This window comes from Ruditapes philippinarum, unplaced genomic scaffold (genome assembly GCF_026571515.1).
Source record: "Ruditapes philippinarum isolate M1 unplaced genomic scaffold, ASM2657151v2 ctg322_1_1_1_1, whole genome shotgun sequence".
Taxonomy (NCBI): domain Eukaryota; kingdom Metazoa; phylum Mollusca; class Bivalvia; order Venerida; family Veneridae; genus Ruditapes; species Ruditapes philippinarum.
Window position 1 is genome coordinate 225,505 of NW_026857303.1, and position 23,036 is coordinate 248,540.

The window sequence follows — 23,036 nt, forward strand, 5'->3', positions numbered from 1 at the left end:
TGTCAATTACATATACACCATCGTGTAGACAATATATTTCTGCAAATTCTGAGAACATTACAACATTTTGCTTAAATAAGTTTACAAATTTTCCCTATCAGTCAAGCGCACACTTTCTTTTGCAACTGAGTGTATGATATGCCTACCTCATTTTCAAACTTAGTGCCATGCCTGAAAGGGCGAACGGACTCTCACTAAGCCTATAGAATGCATAAAGACTTAGTGTCATGCCTGAAAAGGCGAACGGATCGGATCCTCTTTAAGCTTAGAATACATACAAACTTGGTATCATGCCTGAAAGGGCAAAATGACCCTCTTTAGGCCTAGAATACATACAAACTTGGTGTCGCAAATTAGGCCCAATCACTATAGAAAGCAGCTCCATTGTTGTAATAAACAGAATGAATGATTTGTAATGAAAATGATGTATTTTTTTGTAACGCCAACCGATTCAATTAAGTGAAGTCATCCAGACTCTACTGTTGCTTGAAAAGGAAAATGCATTCCATAAACAAGAGGGCCATGATGGCCCTGAAATCGCTCACCTGAATATAGAAGTTCTCTAAAAACATTACTGGTTGCTATTGCTAAGGGTTGCTAAGGGAAAACAACAGTTCCAAAGAATGAGTACATATGAGAGAAATCAATGACCGCCTGAACGGGGCCAATTTTGACCCAGGGCTTTTATTTGAACAGATTTGGTAGACACTCACTAGAAGATGTTTCATGCTAAATATCAAAGCTCTAGCTCTTGAGTTTTTTTAAAAGAAGATTTTTTAAAAAGATATTTAAATATACATATATGGAAAATCAATAACTCCCTTGGGCGGGCACAATTTTGACTCATGAGGTTTTCTTTGAACATTGGTAGACATCCATTAAAAAGTTTTCATGCTAAATATCTAAGCGATAGCTCTATGGGTTTTTTAAAAAGAAGATTTTGATTTTTTTTCTATGTACCCATATAGAAAATTAATGACACCAGGGCGGGGCCAAATTTGACCCTAGGAATTTTATTTCAACAAACTTGGTAGACCGCCTTTAGAAGATGTTTCATGCTAAATATCTAAGCTGTAGCTTCTTGTGTTTTTTTCAGAAGATTTTTTGTTTGTTTTTTTTACAATACACATATAAGGAAAATCAATGACCCCCGGGGCGGGGCGAATTTTGACCCGATAACTTTTATTTGAATAAACTTAATAGACACTCACTAGAAGATGTTTCATGTTAAATATCAAAGCTCTAGCTCCTTGGGTTTTTTTTTAAAAGAAGATTTTTTTGTTATAACAACATACATATAAGGAAAATCAATGACCCCCGAGGCGGGGCCAATTTTGACCCCAGGGATTTTATTTGAATAAACTTGGTAGACACTCATTAGAAGATGTTTGTGGGTTTTTTGAAAAAAAGATTTTTTAAGTTTTTACTTTATGCACATATAGAAAATCAATGACTCCAGGGCGGAGCCAATTTTGATCCTAGGAACTTTATTTTAACAAACTTGGTAGAAACACAGAAGAAGATGTTTCATGCTTAATATCTAAGCTCTGGCTTCTTGTGTTTTTTAAAATAAGATTTTTTTTAAATTTTAACTATATACATTCAAGGAAATTCAATAGCCCCCTGGGCGGGCCAATTTTGACCCAGGGCTTTTATTTGATTAAACTTGGTAGACATTCACTAGAAGATGTTTCATGCTAAATATCAAAGCTCTAGCTCTTGAGTTTTTTTAAAAGAAGATTTTTTTAAAAGATATTTAAATATACATATATGGAAAATCAGTAACTCCCTTGGGCGGGCACAATTTTGACTCATGAGGTTTTCTTTGAACATTGGTAGACATCCATTAAAAAGTTTTCATGCTAAATATCTAAGCGATAGCTCTATGGGTTTTTTAAAAAGAAGATTTTGATTTTTTTTCTATGTACCCATATAGAAAATTAATGACACCAGGCCGGGGCCAAATTTGACCCTAGGAATTTTATTTCAACAAACTTGGTAGACCGCCTTTAGAAGATGTTTCATGCTAAATATCTAAGCTGTAGCTTCTTGTGTTTTTTTCAGAAGATTTTTTTGTTTGTTTTTTTTTACAATACACATATAAGGAAAATCAATGACCCCCGGGGCGGGGCGAATTTTGACCCGATAACTTTTATTTGAATAAACTTAATAGACACTCACTAGAAGATGTTTCATGTTAAATATCAAAGCTCTAGCTCCTTGGGGTTTTTTAAAAGAAGATTTTTTTGTTATAACAACATACATATAAGGAAAATCAATGACCCCCGAGGCGGGGCCAATTTTGACCCCAGGGATTTTATTTGAATAAACTTGGTAGACACTCATTAGAAGATGTTTGTGGGTTTTTTGAAAAAAAGATTTTTTAAGTTTTTACTTTATGCACATATAGAAAATCAATGACTCCAGGGCGGAGCCAATTTTGATCCTAGGAATTTTATTTTAACAAACTTGGTAGAAACACAGAAGAAGATGTTTCATGCTTAATATCTAAGCTCTAGCTTCTTGTGTTTTTTAAAATAAGATTTTTTTAAATTTTAACTATATACATTCAAGGAAAATCAATAGCCCCCTGGGCGGGCCAATTTTGACCCAGGGCTTTTATTTGATTAAACTTGGTAGACATTCACTAGAAGATGTTTCATGCCAAATATCTAAGCTCCAGCTATTTGAGTTTTTTAAAAGAAGATTTTTTAAGTTTTTCCTTTTGGTTGCCAAAGTTCTGCATGGAATTAAATTCTTTGAACAATTTTTAAAGGTGACCACCAAAGGAACATTCATGGGAAGTTTGGATGACAATTGGCTATGAGGTTTATAAGGAGATATCGTTTAAAGTAAAAGTTTACGGACGGACGACGGACGGACGCCGGACTAATTGCGATCACAAAAGATCACCTTGTCATTTTGTGACAGAAGCAATGTACACGGTAATTGAAATAGTCTATAGTTGAAAGATAGGTATTCCTACCTACACAGTAATTCAATAGGATGTATCTTTCCAGACATGCTTTATTTGGAATTTTCATTTATCTGTTAGCCTACTGCCGGAAAACCTTTCAACTCATGTATTCAGGGCAGTCCAAGATCATACCTATTCATTCAGTAAATGTTTTGAATTTTTCCCTAAAATGATAAATGGTTTTGTCTAGATTGTAATATAAGATACAACGTGGAAATATTTATTATAATTATATTTATATAATCATATAATTGGAGATGAAGCTCACAATTCGGGTTCTGCCAATTAATACCATTACATTTAGGGTTCTTTTCCGGTTTGGGTGTGGGCATGGTAATTCACAGCACATCACGACCTGTTTGGGGCCATAAAATATATCGTGGCAATCTAACCAATATTCATATCAATGTTAAATCAATCATAATACATACTGTATCTTTTTTAAAATGGATGTTTCTAAAATATCGTGTTGTTTTTACCAGCAAAAACTAGAACTGAAGTCACGTTCACAATGTTTGAATATTGTTTTATAGATTACCGTGGTATGAAGCGGAAAGGCCCATTAAGCCATCGGAAAGCTTTCTTTTTTATTTCTTGAAATATTTTGTTGAAGTTCCTCATTCAATTTGGCCATATATATATAGATGAAATATCTTTTGCTTCATTTTCTCTTTTGCAATTGGTATAATCATAGTGATTTTGTATTGGTTTGTTTACATTTCTCTACCATTATGACGCTTATATATATCCTGTATGTTTAGTTCTACTTTCGTCAGATTTGGTCATAAAAATAAAACAAATTGGTATTGGCACTTTCAATAATAAAAATGTATTTATAATATACATGTTTGTAAATTTTAAATATTCATCAGGATTTTCATCAATGTCGCAACAATCACAAATGTTGAAGCACACATCTTTGAACATTTTATTAATATCATTATGCATGTGTTTTACGAGCATTATTCATTTGTAATAATCATTTATTAAGACATGCCACAGTTCTACGACTTTATAATTATATGTTTTATGTTATACAAGATAGTCAACTGCTAAACATGACAAAGGAATTTAGTTAATTTAACACGTTTATATCATTACGAGAAACAATGACAGTAATGAAAGTACATGTAAATAAATCACGAAATCCCAATCGTCAGTCCAAAACACGCATTTTAGAAAAAATAATAATTCACTGCGAACTGGTTTATATTACCCACAGAAATGAATCCTTTTACACATCTTATGTCCGGAATTGGAACGTGATTAGTACGGATATAATTAATGTAAAATTAAGTTTGAACAAATGAACGCTGCCTGCAGATTAATTGTCAAACCGGAATAGTCACGGATTTTATCCAGGTCTAGTATTTGGACTCCTCTTCAGCGTCTGGTGTTGCCTGACTGTTACCTTTTGAACCCTTCCATTTCTCCACAAATGCTCGGACCTCAAAGAATTCATGGGCAATAAGCACAATCAAACACAAGAAACCAAAAGCCTGGAAAAGATTTATCATGACACAATTGATTATTTATGAAGTCAAGAACACAAAATTGTTTATTTTACCACAATGTTTTTTTTAATTAGTTAGGCTCTAAAAGTTACTTTTTGGTCATATTGATGTATTCTCCTGCGGCATTGATAGGTCATTTTTTTACATTTTCATTTGTCAATTGCTTCGACAAAACAATGTAGAAAACTGGTGGTATTTAAACAAGGTTAGCTTTTAAAAAAGCTAGTAGCGACTCGCTTCGTAATTTTTTTCAAGGGGTGTGTTTAAATGTAAAAATGACAGTTCTGTTAGCTGAAGAGACTTCAGCGAACATCAAAATAAAAGTGAAGTCAACACTGGCCCGGTGCCCGATGGCCAGTGTATATAAGTTCAGGCCAGTGTAAATTTAAGAAAATTTTGTTAATTATTTAGTAGAATAAATTCAAAACTGGAATTCGGGCCAGTAAATTCAAAATCTTAAACTCATTGACTGAAAGTGACATATAAAGTTCTCTCAGTTTAACCAAGATGAGTATGAGTATATATGAAGGTGCATGTAAACAGATAGAATGAAGAACCTATGTCTATGCACATTTAGTCATTTACTATATGGCCTGTTGACTTTGACCACAAAATGTTAGATAGGTAGATTTCATAAAGATGTCTCTTTATACAAAATTAAGTTGTAATACATGTATGTTATTTAGTATTGGAATGAGAGGCACAAGTCATAAAGTAAACACAAGTTGTCAATCAATTCAGCCAGAAAAGCCGGGATCCTATTAAAAAATATAGGGATCCCGGAAATTGACCAGTCTAAGAAGATGTTTTTCAGATAAGCCGGGGTCCTATTAAAACATATAGGGATCCCGGGAATTGACCAGTTCAAGAATATAGTTTTCAGAAAAGCCGGGATCGTATTAAAATGTAAATAGATCTCACGGATTGGCCAGTTCAAGTATATAGTTTTCAGAAAAGCTGGGATCGTTTTAAAACATATAGGGATCCCGGGATTTGGCCAATTCAAGAAAATAGTCTTTGATTTTTCCAATTAATTAGGCATATAATTATAAGTATTGTGATTTCCGCATTTTAAGTTTGTTAATAAATAGCTCTAAATATATCTATATTCTAAGTTAAATTAATTTAACGTTCATTATATACAATAAAAAATTTTAACGTTTAATGGCCTTTCATTACGACAACAATCAACACAAATATAGTTCATTAGGTTTTTCCTCCATATCTTATACGATCCCGGATCCCGGGCGTCCCGGATCCCGGCTAGTAAATACATACACTAAATACCGGAAAGGATAAAATGACCGGAAAAAAATAAAAAATGCACAGAACCAGATGTACACTTATGTTAATTAACCAAACGAAAACATACTACAGAGAAAACAGGTGAAATCGCTAAATCAGAAGTCAGTGTAAATATGATTTATTGAAAAGAATTCATAAAGACAAACATTTTAATCATCATTATATCTTTGCGCTCAAAACAATACTTGCTGATTTTTAAAAATGGCGTGAAAATTGAAGGTTTTTTGACGCTATGTAAGATTAAATTTGATTGGCTAAATAATTTTGGATCCTAGCCCTGATAGATAAATTTTGTAGAAAGCTGGAAGCCAAGCTTCGATTAAATTTTTGGATGGCTTCGGAGTTTTTGGTTGTTTCTCAGTAAAATCCTACCGTAATACCGGCTCGCCGTGGCGAGCCGGCAAAAGATGTTCCTTGATTACTTTAACGATGCACCTTCAATATTTTTTAAAAGATGTTCCTTGGATACCACACCGGGTTGTATAATTTTTATGTTATTTTAACTCATAACGAGAATCAAGGCAAATTTTCTGACATCTTATAAATTATCTCTGCATTAATTATTGATTGGCAACCAACTTATTTGGAACTATTACCCGAGTCGCTAACCGATGGTTATATTGCAAACAACATTTTACATACTGCCATATAACCTGCCAGGAAGAATTAAAATGAATCTATAATACAGCAACCATCTTTTTAGATTTCTTTATAAATTGACAGCAACCGTGTCTATTATTAGTTATAAATATTTTTGACAGGTTATATGGCCCTATATAAACGGTTGTTTGGAAATATAACCCGAGCCGCTAGGTAATATTATACGGATTTATTACATGCTTTTCGGTGGTTTATAGAAATATATCAGTGATGGAAAACTGGTAATTTCACTGTTTGAAACAGTGAAATTACCACTTTGATAATTTCACTGTTTTGAATTTAAGCCCCTTACGTTGTTTCAGTGAGATACCAGCGTGCACAGTACTGGGTACCAACTTAATGCCGTGACGTCGTAAATGACGTCACGTTGTATAATTATTTGGCGCGCTTTTCATTCAGTATTAGATTTAATGTCTTTTTAAAACGTTTATTTGCATATAATAAAAAGAAAATTTGTTTAGTTTAGTGTAAGATCGAAATATATTTCACCTTGTGAACACCAAAAGTTCATATTTCACTCGTGGCTGCGCCACTCGTGAAATATTCCTTTTGGTGCTCACTCGGTGAAATATATATTCCGATCTTACACTGAACTAAACACATATCCTCTATATATTGCGCATAAGATATATGGCTCCGCATATGGCGATTCCAATGACTTATAACTATAGTGGTTTTAAGCCCAAATATCGCGACTGTTTTTATGGTAATCGTGTATAAGGCATAGCCCGGCAGCTGACTATTTCTGTTTACGGATATACTAACTTGGTAGCTTGCATACAGTTCTGGGTTAAAGACAACGAAAGTTTCTGAGGATGAAAGATTGATATACGTACCGCGGCAGCTTTATATCCACCTTGACCACAAGCTTTTGAAGCTATCACTGCTGATCCTATGAGGTAATTAAATATGTAAAACCCTATCCACACAATTTCCTGTAAAGTTAAAAGTTGAAATCATGTACACATATACATTGAAAGAAATATAATAAATTATAGACAATAATATAAAATACACATGCAACGAATGTAAGATCTATGCCCAAAAATCGCAATAGTTGCTACTCTTGTTCTCCTGTCAGATATAGATCAACCTCTTTATCATGTCTTTCAACGGTATGAACTTTTAATTTGATACACCTTAATGTAATTTATTAAATAATAAATAGAATGGGCATACAAGTAATAGAAAGAGCATCGAAACACGAGGCTATCTGATTTGTACGAGGGGCGTAGCCCCCGAGTATTAATCAGATTGCCGAGTGTTTTGATGTTCTTTCTCTTTTGTATCATAGTCAAACATAAAAACACGTTCCCTGTTGCCACAATATGAAACTCCGGGAAAAAGTAACCAATGAACGAGCATCTGAATATGATATTTCTATCGCTTTCCCTTTCTCTTCCGTCATAATAAGTAAACCCCAGCAAAATGAGCCAATCAATTGGCATGCTCTGGGGTGCGGGTAACTAATAGCTGCACTCCAGTTAACGCACTGTGCATGTATATGTATACGATTTAACTCCGACATATTTTCAACAGACATTCCCCAAACTATGATACAAACATATTTTTCAATAATAATGTGTATTCTCTTATATTTATATGCAAAATGTTGACACCACGGCCCTTAATTAATTGTCAATTAAGGTCCGTGGTTGATACACACTCTGACTTCCATCGTTCATATCATTTTCAAATTAGGCAGATGTAGCATTAAGTGATACCACCAATACATATAAGGTATTTGAACTTAGCATTAGTATTGATATGGTATAAAAGTTAACCCCCATTACAGTACAACCTCTAAAGATTGACGCCCTAAAGGAGACAAAGATGTTGGCTGTTGCTGAGAGGTGTTGCTTCTAGAGAGGTGAAATTTTTTGTAAATGATCATTTTACAGATGGTCGCTCTCCAGAGTTGTATATAATACATAATAATATTACTCTTTCTTTAGGAAAAAAAAATAGTAAGCTAATGTAGACTACGGTGGCAAAGAGGGAACATCAGAAATATTTTATCTATCACGTGCGCTCGTAGTAGCTATCGGGTGAGCACTTTTTAGATAGAATATTTCTGATGGCCCCTCTATGCCACCGTAGTAGACACACCGCAACTTACCGCTATATCCCATCTAATGAAGCCGAGTTTCTTGGTTATAGCTAGAGCATACAGTATATACCATACAAGCGAGACAATGAAACATGAACTAGCAGTAAACTCGTAGTACGAATATGATGAACTGTATAGATACGCACAACCCTCGTTCTTTGGGACAGAGACACTAATAAGACCAAGTAATGACAAAATCTGAAACATGAATAAATACGAAGAGTATAACTTATTTCGGAACAAACTACAAAAGACAAAAATCACACACACGCGCTCACAAAAGCTAAAGCGTCGTACGCTTGACTATATCATATAAGAAATGTGCACTTGTCAAGATACTTTATAACTAAGTAATTTCTCTCTATCAAATTTAGTGTCCAACTTTGTCATCCAATGAAAATGCTGTATTTCATAAATGTGCATTTTAATTTTCAAAGAACAAAAGTCGATACTATATCAAACCCCGTTCATTGTCGCCTTCTATTTTTCATAGTACTTCATAGTACCGCATAGTGCTATTAATGAAGCCAAATAAAGTTTGACTCTAAGTTTGTTAGTATTCACCCGAAGCGTTTCTACAGTTTGAAATATTTTCCTGTCGCTATCGCTCCCGTCGAAGTTTCTAATTTCTGAATGAACACTAACATATATATACGTAGGATGTTGAATAAGAAAATTGTATCCATAAAGTTATAATGCATTATATAAGAAATACAAATTTATAAAGAAATAGAAACACCCAACATGACTTGTGTGTTTCTCCTGTTTATTGACGTGTTGAAAGACGTTTTATGTGTAAAGAAAGCGACAGCCACGAAATAGTATAGGAGCAGCAAACACTGCGGTATACCGTACCCCGGATATTGCACGATATTATGAGGACTTTCATCCCTTTTCGCGACTTTGAACGGAGAACGAAGGTAAGTTCAACGACGATATTTTCCAAACTAATGGCTATTTCATTTATTTCAACGGGTTTTATATATCTAGAGGTATTTTTGTAGCTCTAAAAGACGTAAAAGTATTACAGGTATTTGTAAAATTGATTAAACTACCTCTAAACGATCTGCTGCTCACTAGGAAATACTGACCGCGATACTGTAGAATCGTTAGAAATTATTATATTACCAATATAAAAAAAATTGAATCGAGCAATTTTTTTATATACAATCCAAGTATGCTTTGTCCAAATTTCAGGCAAAAAGTGTGAAAGTACAAAAAGATACAGGCCAATAAAGATACAAGAATGTGTACCGAGTATTGATTTTAAGTGTACAGAGTATTGCAAAATAGCCCAACTTTAGTGTACAGTGTATTGCAAAACAAAATGAGCACATTAGTATGGAAAATCGATATTTTTGTCTATTTTTCACGTCTGTTTATCGATTCCATTACATTCTTATGCTGATAATGTACTGTTTATATGATATTTATTCAAATATTCAGATTCAACAATGCATTTTCAGTGTTATTACTGTTCTTTTCCTACGGGCAAATACAGAGATTTAATTTCCCATTTGATTGAAAATCACACTATGGATGAAATAAAGTGTGTGCAGGGTCGGAAGCAGGGTCGGGAGCAGGGTAGAACCATCAAAATTGACGATAAAAATCTTTAAATGCATGTCTCAAGAGAGACCCATCTCTGAAAAGAAGGAGAAGAAAAAAACATATTTAGATGACATTAATAATAGGTTTTTACAGAAGAAACATATCGACACACTTAGTAAAATATTGGCCCGAGGGCTTATGCCGTCCAAGCATGCCGATATCGTCTTAACCTTTTACTGCATGAGCATATTGCGAAAAAAAGCCTGTTTTCATTGATTAAAGCCTCTTTTACAAGTTCAAACTGCTATGAAACTATAAAAAAAATGCTTCAATACTGATCAAACTGGGCACAAATATTGGCTGGACCATAGCCTGTGGAACACCTTGCTCAATTTTAAATTTCCAGTTACCATGACAACGGGGGGACGTCTCAAAATTGCCAAAAATCTCTTTTTTTGCGTTGTTTTTTCCCCATCAAAACTGATTTCAAGGTGCAGCAACTTCTCAATTGATTGAAATAAAGTCTAAGATTTTCGGCGTTGATTACACGGTACGTTTAAATCGACCTGAGGCCATTTTAGCCCCCCCCCCACAAGTCCCAAATCTTCTCGGCGATAAGAGGGGCTACTGTCCCACTTCAAACCCCCAAACAGAAGGGGGCACCCCTATGGCACCCCCTTGATGTACCTTTTTAATGGGGGGGGTGGTGGCGCCGAAAAAGTGATCACTCTTTTGAACAACATTTCTCAAACTCAAAATTTCTAAATAGCGCATGTTTTACACTATTTGAGGCCTCAAAAGGGGTGGGGTGTAAAGCCTTCAAATATGATAAACAAGAAAAGGAAAGGAAAGGCGGCGTTCAATGAACGCAACCCCCCTACGACCCAGCAACACGAACCAGTGGCAAGGAGCCCAGGCGGACCCCAAACAAAAACAGGACAGCACAAGACAGCCCTAAAACACGCCTTTATGAGGTAAAAGGTAATAAGGAACATAACCTTCTTATTGCATCTGCTGCCCTTTATCATAATCTTATCAAAATCCATTATTCGATTTTTTGAGCTGTACCCGCTCGGCAGTCATACGGTAACTCATTGCTAATGACGTAACACATTTCATGTGCAGACGGTCTGCCGTTGCTAGAGTGCAGGTACAAAATGACCGAAAGTTACCTTTATATGGATTTTTGGCATAGTAGGAAGTCGGTTGATAATAGATATTGGCACACTTGCTCAATACCATCTAATATTGACAATCTTGAGGCAGCATTAATGCACTTTGGATGCTTTTTTTACTATTTAAAGTAAGATATGCAATAATTATTAACAAATTCTGGAAAGGTTGATCCTTCGATAGCAACGAGAACTTTGTAAACACAGAAAATTGCTGAGTTCGTTCGACTGAGATTTTTCATGAGCAGGAATGAAAATCTGGATTATTTGCAGATGTTTCCAGTAAAGTACCTCCGAACTCTGCATATTCTGCACTTATAGTGTAAATAAGTATACACAATAAGAAATATTTAAAATTAAATGTGGTAAATACTTTGTGTTTACTACTTGCATTTACTCTTTATTGATAACCAATACTCGTTACACTAAAAAGCAATACTCGTGACACCATCGGGCAACTCCAACGCAATACTCGGTACACTGACATGTGTATTTATTCTCAAAATGCACTGTCATCTGGGGTTCTATTGTTGATTGAACATTTACATCATAAACATTATCATCATTAATGATCACATTTCACTCGATTCAAGTTTTTCTTTTAAAGAAGTATATGCACAAAAACATCAAATTTGACTGATCCGAGCTCATTTATCACGTGAGCAAAGAGACGAATTTTACCTCCTAATTACATTTCAAAGCTATTTCTAAACATTTTTTGGGTTTCAGCAACTAGAGAAATTATCAAAGTATTTGTTTTTCTATAAAATTTATATCAAACCAATTCCAAATGACTAAATATCGTCACTGAACTTACCTCCTTTCTCGTTCAAAGTCGCGAAATGGGATGAAAGTCCTCATAATATCGAGCAATATCCGGGGTACGGTATACCGCAATGGCAAATGTTATCATAAAAAACAGCTTTATTATAGCACTGTACTTACATAGAGAACAGTGTAGCTTTTTTGGTGATATATAAAGTAATTAGCACATTCCCTAAAATATTGTATGAAAATAATTAATACTTAAATCATAGATCGGCTCATGTAAAACTCACTAATTCTGCAGCAACAAATATCCCATATAGACTCTTGACAAAACTTAAATCAATGTAGATAAACTTCCAGACATGTTTCATTTCAGAGTTATCCCCCGTGTTAGTATTATCTCCACCACCGGTCGGTACACCTGTCGCAACAGCCGCTGCTGCCGTTGCCACCCCCGGGCCGTCAGCGTCGGACATCATTTTCTCTTTTCTTCTTCGACTTTTTCTAAAAGAAAACAAATAAACGGTTTAAACCAATCCTTAAAATAAAAATTAAAGAGAGATTTTGTTCCCTTTAAGTTCATAGAATTTTAATAGGTCTGTCTAGTTCTCGAAAGTCAAGGCCAAGTAAAGTTGAAGGTCACATCTCAATTATTTAATATATTTGTTAGGTAACAAGTCATGTTTTGCCAAAATATAAATCAAATCCGGACATAAATAACAAAATTTAATGTCAATTTAACCAAAATTCAATAATTTGACCTTTACTGTCAATGTCATTTCAAGCTCAGTCAACGTTAGTTCGACCTTTTAGAAGGTTTGACCAAAATGTTGTTTTGTCCAATCATGAAGATATTTTTTTTCTCAATAATTTGACCCTCAATGTCAAGAACATTTATGAATGAAGGGCAATGTCTGTCTTGTTTACTTGACGGCCTGTCGACTCGTAAAAGATTGGTATCGCAAGAGGGACAAAAAACAAAGATGTTTAACTTATTTATGTTTAATGATATTTTGGCAAGATATGGCCATGGCTGACATTAATTCTAAAACATGATACTAAAAATACAATCGCAGTGTATGTAAGATTCAAATTCGGAAACTATTTAAATTTAGATTTCAGAAAAATAAAATATTTTTCTCCAACCTTTCTCTATCTGTCTAAACGAAAAAGAACCTGGCTACGCTATGACGAAATTCATAATGACGTCACAAGTACCATAAGGTCTGAAGATTTGTCGCCCTTGGTGATAACTTCTATCATTTAAAGACACGCTTGAAATGACAGGAAATTTATGTTCAAGTTTAAGACAATCCATTCAAAAATAACGAAGTTATCTACCCGCTAATAGCGTAAATCGGCAAAAATTAAAGTGACATTATGATCATTTTTTCATATTCACGATGAGCTGAGTTGACAATATAATTCAAAAGAGTGACTGGTGATTGACAAACAGTTCATATTCGGTAATGACCAAGATAAAATATGAATCTGCCTGAAATATAAAAAAAACTGCCCCACTATATTTAAATTGTAAATTCCTATGGATAGATACAGAAATTACACGTGAGTAAATTACTGTTCTGGCGAAGAAAATATAAAATTGAAAGTTTTGGCAGAATGTAAACCCACCTGACTTTGACCTGTTCACTCACTATATATATATAGCCTTGGATGGGCATAATGTCACTATAAGCAAAATTTAGACATTTGACCTTGAAGGTCGAGCTAAAAACAATGTAAATGTCATTTTCATGCTGGATATAATCTTGAAATAATGCACAAGTTAATTGTGACCCGGTTCCCCCACACCCAGACAAGAGCAGGAACTCTTTGAAATATAACCCTACCGTAGTAAAAGTAGCGCCCAGCAGTAATAGGCAGATGGCGGCGAAATGCACCACACTGCATGCAAGTCTAGTATTATGGAGCTCGGAGAGGTCAAAACAGTTAGACCTGCCAAAGGTAGATTCTGAGGTTATTTTTTTTTTGTTCTGGGTCGCTCATGCATAAAATAGCACAATATCTCAACTTGCAGAACACTTAGTTGGAATATTACCAGAAAGTGAAAATTGAAATGTAAAAAACTCTACGCTATCCCCCGCACTTCCCCGAGGGTGGGGGTAGGGACAAGATTACAATTGGTTGGTGCATACCGCACTGTCATTATAAACATAATTATGTATCTCAAAATCATTCATATCAGCACGGCTTGAGTATTGTAGCCACCTTTATAGTCAATGAAATATTCTTAATTGAATTAAAATAAGTATTAACAAATTTTATAATACCTCACTTCACTCATTCTTCACCGTATATAATAATATATTGTTATCATAGTTAAAGTCACATCACGACCAAAGTTTTGTAAATATACAGAGTAATCAGTATAACACTATCAAAACAGGATCACGAATTTATCATACATTATCTTGCAATACAAACAAGAGCCACCGCCGGGCGGGGGCAACGCTCGACTTTTTACTTTTTCTAAACGCAAACATAGAAAGGTTTGAACATATATTAACGTTTCCTTTTTATAAATTTAGTTTGTCTGTCTTGTCACATTAGTTTTCTTTATATATTTTGTATATATATGAATAGAAACATTAAGCATATTTCTAAAAATAGCAACAGTACGCAATTTCTTAAAATAGCAACATGACGCAATTTCTCAATATAGAAAAAATGACGCAATTTCTAAAAATACAAAAAATGACATAATTTCTAAAAATAAAAAAGTGATGCAATTTCTAAAAATAGCAACAATGATGCAATTTCTAAAAATAGAAAAATTGACGCAATTTCTAAAAATAGAAAAAATGAAGCAATTTCTAAAAAAAGAAAAAAATGACGCAATTTCTAGATATACTAAAATAGAAATTATGACGCAATATCTAAAAATAGAAATTATGACGCAATTTCTAAAAGTAGAAAAAATGACGCAATTTCTAAAAATAGCACCAATGACGCAATTTCTAAAAATAGAAATTATGACGCAATTTCTAAAAATAGAAATTATGACGCAATTTCTTAAAAATGACGCAATTTCTAAAAATAGCACCAATGACGCAATTTCTAAAAATAGAAAAAATGACGCAATTTCTAAAAATAGAAATTATGACGCAATTTCTAAAAATAGCACCAATGACGCAATTTCTAAAAATAGAAAAAATGACGCAATTTCTAAAAATAGAAATTACGACGCAATTTCTAAAAATAGAAATTATGACACAGTTTCTAAAAATAGCACCAATGATGCAATTTCTAAAAATAGAAATTATGACGCAATTTCTAAAAATAGAAAAAATGACGCAATTTCTAAAAATAGAAAAAATGACGCAATTTCTAAAAATAGCACCAATGACGCAATTTCTAAAAATAGAAATTATGACGCAATTTCTAAAAATAGAAAAAATGACGCAATTTCTAAAAATAGAAAAAATGACGCAATTTCTAAAAATAGAAATTACGACGCAATTTATAAAAATAGAAATTATGACACAGTTTCTAAAAATAGCACCAATGATGCAATTTCTAAAAATAGAAATTATGACGCAATTTCTAAAAATAGAAAAAATGACGCAATATCTAAAAATAGCACCAATGACGCAATTTCTAAAAATAGAAATTACGACGCAATTTATAAAAATAGAAATTATGACACAGTTTCTAAAAATAGCACCAATGATGCAATTTCTAAAAATAGAAATTATGACGCAATTTCTAAAAATAGAAAAAATGATGCAATCTCTAAAAATACTAAAAATAGAAATTATGACGCAATTTCTAAAAATAGAAATTATGACGCAATTTCTAAAAATAGAAAAAATGACGCAATATCTAAAAATAGCACCAATGACGCAATTTCTAAAAATAGAAATTACGACGCAATTTATAAAAATAGAAATTATGACACAGTTTCTAAAAATAGCACCAATGATGCAATTTCTAAAAATAGAAATTATGACGCAATTTCTAAAAATAGAAAAAATGATGCAATCTCTAAAAATACTAAAAATAGAAATTATGACGCAATTTCTAAAAATAGAAAAAATGACGCAATATCTAAAAATAGCACCAATGACGCAATTTCTAAAAATAGAAATTATGACGCAATTTCTAAAAATAGAAATTATGACACAATTTCTAAAAATAGAAAAAATGATGCAATCTCTAAAAATACTAAAAATAGAAATTATGACGCAATATCTAAAAATAGAAAAAAATGATGCAATTTCTAAAAATAGAAATTATGATGCAATTTCTAAAAATAGAAAAAATGATGCAATCTCTAAAAATAGAAACAATGACGCATTTCTATAAAAAAAAACCCAAAAAAACAATGACCCAATTTCTCTAAATAGAAACAATGACGCAATTCTATAAATAGAAACAATGACGCAATTCTATAAATAGAAACAATGACACAATTTTAGTTATTGTTGTTGTTGTTGTAAATATATATATATAGACACACACACACCAATAAATATTTAAATATGGTCATTTACTGCACAAATCTGAGAAAATTCAGTAATTTAACCTTCAAGGTCTAGGTCATTTAAGAGCCCAAGCAAAGTTGGGTTTGATAAACAACAAGGTCTGGTCCTTAAGAATGTTCTCTAATAATATGAAGTTGATCCCTTCAATAATAGCAAAGTTACAGTCAGTGACCGCCAAAACAATGAAAATTTCAATAATTTGACCTTCAAAGACAATGTCATTAATGTGTGAAGGTCAAGGTCTTCCGGTATATCTTTAACAGTAATCTTTGAAGATTATTATGTTCAAGTTTCAGGACAATCCATTCAAAAATAACAAACTTACAGCCAATAAAAGCCAAAAAAAATGAAAATTTCAATAATTTGACCTTCAAAGTCAAGGTCATTTATGAGTGAAGGTCAAGGTCTGGCTGGTTATTTTTAAGGGATATCCTTAAAGATTATTATGTTCAAGTTTGAAGACAATCCATTCAAAAATAACAAAGTTACAGCCAATAACAGCATGAACAAGCAAAAATTGGACTTTTAACCTTGAAGGTCAAGGTCATTTATGGATGAAGGTCAAGGTTAGTGTGGTCTACTGAAAGGTCTTGTCCCAAGGGTTGTTGTGGCCAAGTATGAAGACAATACACAAAGAAATAAAAAAGTTATGATCCAGGTACAAGTTTTCGGACGGCAACGGCAACGGCAACGCCGACCTAACTGTAGCAATACCTCTATTTTTTTTTCAAAAAAAAAAGTCGAGCTAAAAATTAAGAAAGTCATCAGTCATCGAATGTAACAATTAAGTTCTTTCTGCTAAAACGTGTGTAGTATTGGCGTCCGTTGAATGCCGCTCTCCCTTATTGATATTGTTTTTTTATATTTTACAAAAAAAAGAAGAAAAAAAGTGGAATATGGCCAATATCAGTCGCAAAAGCAAAAGGGTATGTGATAAAAAGACTCGGTTTACTTTTTAGGGGCCTGGTCATTGATACCTTATATATACACCCATAACACCAGCTCAAGAAGAAATCAACATTTGAAATAAGTTGATTAAACATTCGTAGATATGTCATTTCATATAGCAACAAAATGTCAGTTTGTCGTGATATGTCTTTATGATGTATGATGATATGGACTCACTCCTATCTTGAAACACAAAGATAAACCAACAAACGTGATTACATTGTCTCATAAATTATTCATAAACATAAAAAACCGATGAAACTTTGAAAACAAATGTGAAGATTAATTAAATTTTACCGTGCTTAATATGTGAGATAATGGACTGCTTTGATATTTGAACAAAACATTGTTAATGCAAGGCTTTTAATAGGACAGCAGTAAACAGTATAATGATATGATGTTGCGTAAAACTGCATGGATGTGCAAGCTCGTATGTTTAGACATAGTCAAGAGATTGTTACCTATGGTTTTAAATGATTTTAACATGAAAATATTCAACAATAAAAGTAAACCATTTTAAACCTTACCGTCAAAACTGAAGTTTATTCCAATATAAAGTATGTTTATAAATACGCCCCCTACATATAAGCTCAACGAAACACCTATGTATGACTACTACACAAAGCGGCCACATGTAAATATAGCGTTCGTTGAAACATAGCGTTTGTTGGTATCAGTAGATTACCGAGTACTTTATCATACGTCCAATTACTAGTGCACCACTTTGTATCTAGTACGTGTTCTGTCATAAAACAATGATACATGATCATTTCCATTTATAAATTATTGTGCAGCAATTATTATGAAGTTATCATAAAATCTTGGATGCATCTGACACATCGATAATAAGAAATTCTTAAATTGGACTGGATGGCTGTGTTTTGAACGACACTGTTTAGGTCAGATGTCCACTTTCCAGCAATGGTAATGCGGGTAAGATCTCGGGTGCCCCATCGTGCTTTAATTCAGGCACGAGCGGACCACCGATCTCCCGTGGGCTCGCTGAAGTCCCTTATGGAATTAAAAACCGACAACGGTAACGCGCAAGTTATCTGATGTCAGCAACCACTCTGTGTTATGGAGGTCGTGGAACTGATTACCACAAACGTAATACTTGTTGGTATCATTTATTCATCAAATTATACATACAGATTAAAATACATTGTATATTGACATCAAATAATAATTTTTTTCAAATAATTTCCAAAAGAATATCTAAGTACAATATACTCAACTACAAAAATTCATTTCTTCAACTTCATGAAAACAACAAAACAAAACTTTTTTGTGAAAGTATAATATGATATGACAGTGCATGTACTACGCCTCATTTAATTAAAATTGCATTGTTTACATGAAAACATGACTTCCCACTTATCTTCCCACTTCCGGCCTGTGTCAACTTTTTATCACTCTTTATTTTAAAGAAATAAATGAGGTGGGTGGGGCACAGAAAAAGTGTTACAACCCATTGACTATAATAAATAAGAGCATGTATAATGTCAATTTTCGAAAGGTGCCATAACTCTGTCACTTTATTGGCCTTGGAAAGTGACATATTACCCTCACAAATAAGTATGTGAAGTTTGAACCAATTCCCGACCACTTGCATGCAAAAAATTAACCAAAGTGAGATGGGTAGAATAGTTCTTCCTGTTCTTTAGTTAGTCGAGCGAAGAATACAAAATAACCAGGGCAGACAAAATCTGCTTTAAACTTACTTATCAGTTTTATCTGACACATTTCTTTACTATGAAGTAAACAGGAAAATTACATACAAGCTAGGTAACAAATACACTTGCTTTTGTGGCCCCTGGAAGGTAACTTTATTGAGGTTTTGAGGATTTCAAATTAATTCACATTAAAATTAATCTGCTGTTACATAAAGGTATACTGTATTATCATTAATTACTATAATACTATCCTAAACCTCTAAAAATCTGCCCACATGATTTATAATTATATCATTACATAACCTAAGTTCCAAGTCTATGCAAATGTAACAATGTATGCATGAAACTTGAAAAAAAAAGATTAAAATTGCCTTTATAAATTTTTCAATCAAATATATACAATTTACATGTACACTGTATACAAGACAAAAAAGTGTGATAGTTAAAATTACATATGACTAGATAATTCTTCTATCCTTAACAATTAGCCCACTAGCAGCTACTGATTTTACTGATGTGACCAGTGCAGACCAAGATCACCTGCTATGTCTTGGTCTGCACTGTTCACTATTCAGTCTGTAAATGATTTGAGCCGCATCACGACAAAACCAATGTAATGCGTTTGCGACCAGCATGGATCCAGACCAGCCTGCGCATCCGCGCAGTCTGATCAGGATCCATGCTGTTCGCTTACAAACTCTATTACAAGTAGAGAAACTGATAGCTAACAGCATGGATCCTGATCAGACTGCGTGGATGCGCAGGCTGGTCTGGATCCATGCTGGTCGCAAACCCACTATGTTGGTTTTGTCGTGATGCGGCTCATTTGTAAATTATGTCTGAACATGACAAATGATTTGGTCCAGACTGAAAGATGGAAAAGTCCACATAAGATGTTAAGGTGGTATAGTAAATAGAAATGTCCAGACAAACAAACCCCTGTTTCCATAATCATATGGTGTCAATTAAGTTCATACTTTCAGTTTACCCGAAGTTGTTAACCTCAATCGGTGAAGTTATTCATTGACAGTCATTTTAGTATTCTTAATTCTAGCTTCACACAGATTTTGATATTTTTCATCAAAACAAAAGCTGATGTGTTATCAAAGCACTCAGCCTAAGTATTTATTGAGAAACCTCATGATCAAAAATGTTTAGACAAATGACTCAAATCTAAATATCAATTTACTTTCATAATAAGGGTTTAATCTTAAATATGTCATCCTTATTAACTATCAATTTGCTAATTAAAAGTGAAAGATTAGATTGTTTGTACAAAGTCGCAAAGTGGGAGACTGGCCTGTGAAAAAAGAACTTTCTATCTTTATTTAGTTTTTATTATTAAATCTTATTTTACCAATTTGACAGAGTAATAATACAAACCAGCACAAAATCCCTTCAAACTATTTATAGAAGAAACAACAAGCCATACCATAATGTATCACTTAAACTAAGTCTCTCTTTATTAGATTTACTGTTTGAGTGTTTTGATCATATTGTATTTAATAGAAGCAGTAACCTGCCTGAACAGAGAGTGATTAGCCTTTGCCACCAGTATGGAACTAGGCCAGCCTGAACACCTGTACTTTCAGACACAGTTCCACTGTAATGACTGGCATAATTTAAACTTTCAACTTGATATCACCTTATATAATAATGGACAATTTCGAAGTTCATTTCAATAATTCTGGAGGTTACTGTATAAGTTAAATAAGAGTAAAACATGTTTTCCAGTTCAACAATATTTGATAATAACAAGTGATAGCAACTTTCTTTTTCTTTTTTAAATTACATTCAGCATGGAAGAGTCCTTATTTTGACAGCTGGACATATTCTATATTCAACATTCACTTATAATGGGTGTTTGTAAGTTTAACCTCCAAATCACTGCAGCTAGCCATACGTATTAACCCATTACTTCATATACACGCCTTTTAACGCCTTTTTCAACCCCCCCCTTTTGTTGTCTCAAATGATGAAAAAATGCCTTATTTAGGCCCCAAACACTTGTTTTTGTTTGAGAAATGTTGTTAAAAAAAAGTGACCTCTTTTTCGGCGTGGCCCCCCAACAAAAGAATACATCAGGGGTTGCCAGAAGGGGGTTTGTACCCCCTTCTGTTTGGGGGGTTTGAAGGGGGCGGAGTCCCCCTCATCGCCAAGAAAATTTTGGACTTGTGAGAGGCTGTAAATGACCCCAGATTGATCATAAGGTAACATGTAACCAACGCTGAAAAGCATTTGACTCTATCTCAATCCATTGAGAAGTTGCAGCACTTTGAAATTAATTTTGATGGAAAAAATCAACGCAAAATAGTGATTTTTTTGGCAATTTTGAGATGTCCCCTCATTGTCATGGTAACAGAAAATTTAAGCCTGAGCATGTTGTTACAAGGGCAATGGTCCAGTCAACATTTGTGCCAAGTTTGATTAGTGTTGAAGCAGTTTTTATAGTATTATAGCAATTTGAACTTGTAAAGGGAGACTTTTCAATGAAAACAGCCATTTTTCACAAAATGCTCATGAAGTAATGGGTTAAATTCACCGAAGCACTGTTAAACCACTGCATCATTCCTGATAAATCTATAAAGCAGTTTACCAGTACAATATGCCTACACTTTGGCAAAAATATTTTAGTTACCTCTGTACATGAATGACTGTAGGAAGTATTATATGGGAAATAACAACCAAAGCAGCCTGCAATGTCCAGGAATCAAGCCTTGGTCACCCAATTTACATCATATCATTTCATTTGAAAACCATATTACGTAGAACAAAATATCATTACAATTGTCTAGGAAATATCTTTTTACATGTGAATAATAAAATATGCATAACAAAAACCCAAACTTTGACAAAATGTGGAGCTTCAATTTGTTTTGTTTTAAATAATAAACAGTGAGTGCCTGTACATAATATTAACTAGACAACGCGATGAAATACTTTTTCCCGTCTCTTATCCCTATACACTTTATAAGGTTGAGTGGAATAAAATTAATGAAGTTAAAAATTAAAGTTGTTTTATCCTACAGTCTGACCAAATGTCATTAAAAAGATAAAAGAATGCATAAAGAAAAATTACAGTTAAGTGCAATATTTAACCATATTCACTTAAGTTTAAATAATTTCATGTCATTAAACATAAGTAAAAGAATATTTAATTTATAATGGCGGAAAACAATACAATTAGCAAACTAGTTAGCAAACTAAAAAGTAATCAAACAATGAGAAAAGAAAATATTTCTGATTTAAAGAAAAAACAAATGAAAAATTACAAAGTTTTATACATTTATATATTATGCCTTTAAATCTACAGTGTACCATTCAATAATTATATATGTAATAATAATAATAATAACTACTCCTGCCATAATGAATATATATGACACAATCAAGTTTAGTTGAAGGAAGAAACTTCAACATTTTAATGAGTGTAATTTTTACTGTTTAAACAAATGAAAACATTAATTTATCACAGATTGACCTTGATAAGGAATGTACTTCATTGACAAAAATTTTATTAAAACCACATGTAGATATATGAAACACAACCACTTCCCTGTCACAATTTCACTGAGAATACACATAAAACAAAAAGGAGGATTATCTGATATAAAACAGTAGTTCTTTTACAATCCAATTTTTTCTTTTACGAGGTCTGAAATTTTCACTACATATGTATATACCAGTTTAGTTAATTAAAATAAACCAACACACCCCCCCCCCCCCAAAAAAAAACAAAAAAAAAAACAAAAAAAACATTCTTAATGATAAATAACAGGTGAAAAGTAAAAAGGTCAACTATCCATGCAAACATAGTAATCGTGCCTCAGTGAAACTGTACAAGGGGTGAGTG

The 23,036-nt window shown here is 33.2% G+C and overlaps 1 protein-coding gene across 1 annotated transcript; it reads right to left on the bottom strand.

Moving 5' to 3' along the window:
- Positions 1-3,881: 3,881 nt before the first annotated feature.
- Positions 3,882-18,195, bottom strand: LOC132749326 (uncharacterized). The gene is made up of 5 exons (XM_060739057.1): positions 18,038-18,195; positions 12,348-12,561; positions 8,576-8,764; positions 7,293-7,391; positions 3,882-4,476 (listed from the first exon to the last, which is right to left on the bottom strand). Exons 2-5 carry the CDS (start codon positions 12,534-12,536, stop codon positions 4,342-4,344), a joined length of 612 nt encoding a protein of 203 aa, XP_060595040.1. The 5' UTR covers positions 12,537-12,561; positions 18,038-18,195; the 3' UTR covers positions 3,882-4,341.
- Positions 18,196-23,036: the final 4,841 nt, after the last annotated feature.

Excerpts from the sequence above, each read along its gene's own strand:
- LOC132749326 (XM_060739057.1), bottom strand. The coding sequence starts at position 12,536 with ATGATGTCCGACGCTGACGGCCCGGGGGTGGCAACGGCAGCAGCGGCT. Across the intron at positions 8,765-12,347 it reads TATTTGTTGCTGCAGAATTA|ATTTTGTCATTACTTGGTCT; the intron begins GTGAGTTTTACA and ends TTCATGTTTCAG. Across the intron at positions 7,392-8,575 it reads TCATTAGATGGGATATAGCG|GAAATTGTGTGGATAGGGTT; the intron begins GTAAGTTGCGGT and ends TTAACTTTACAG.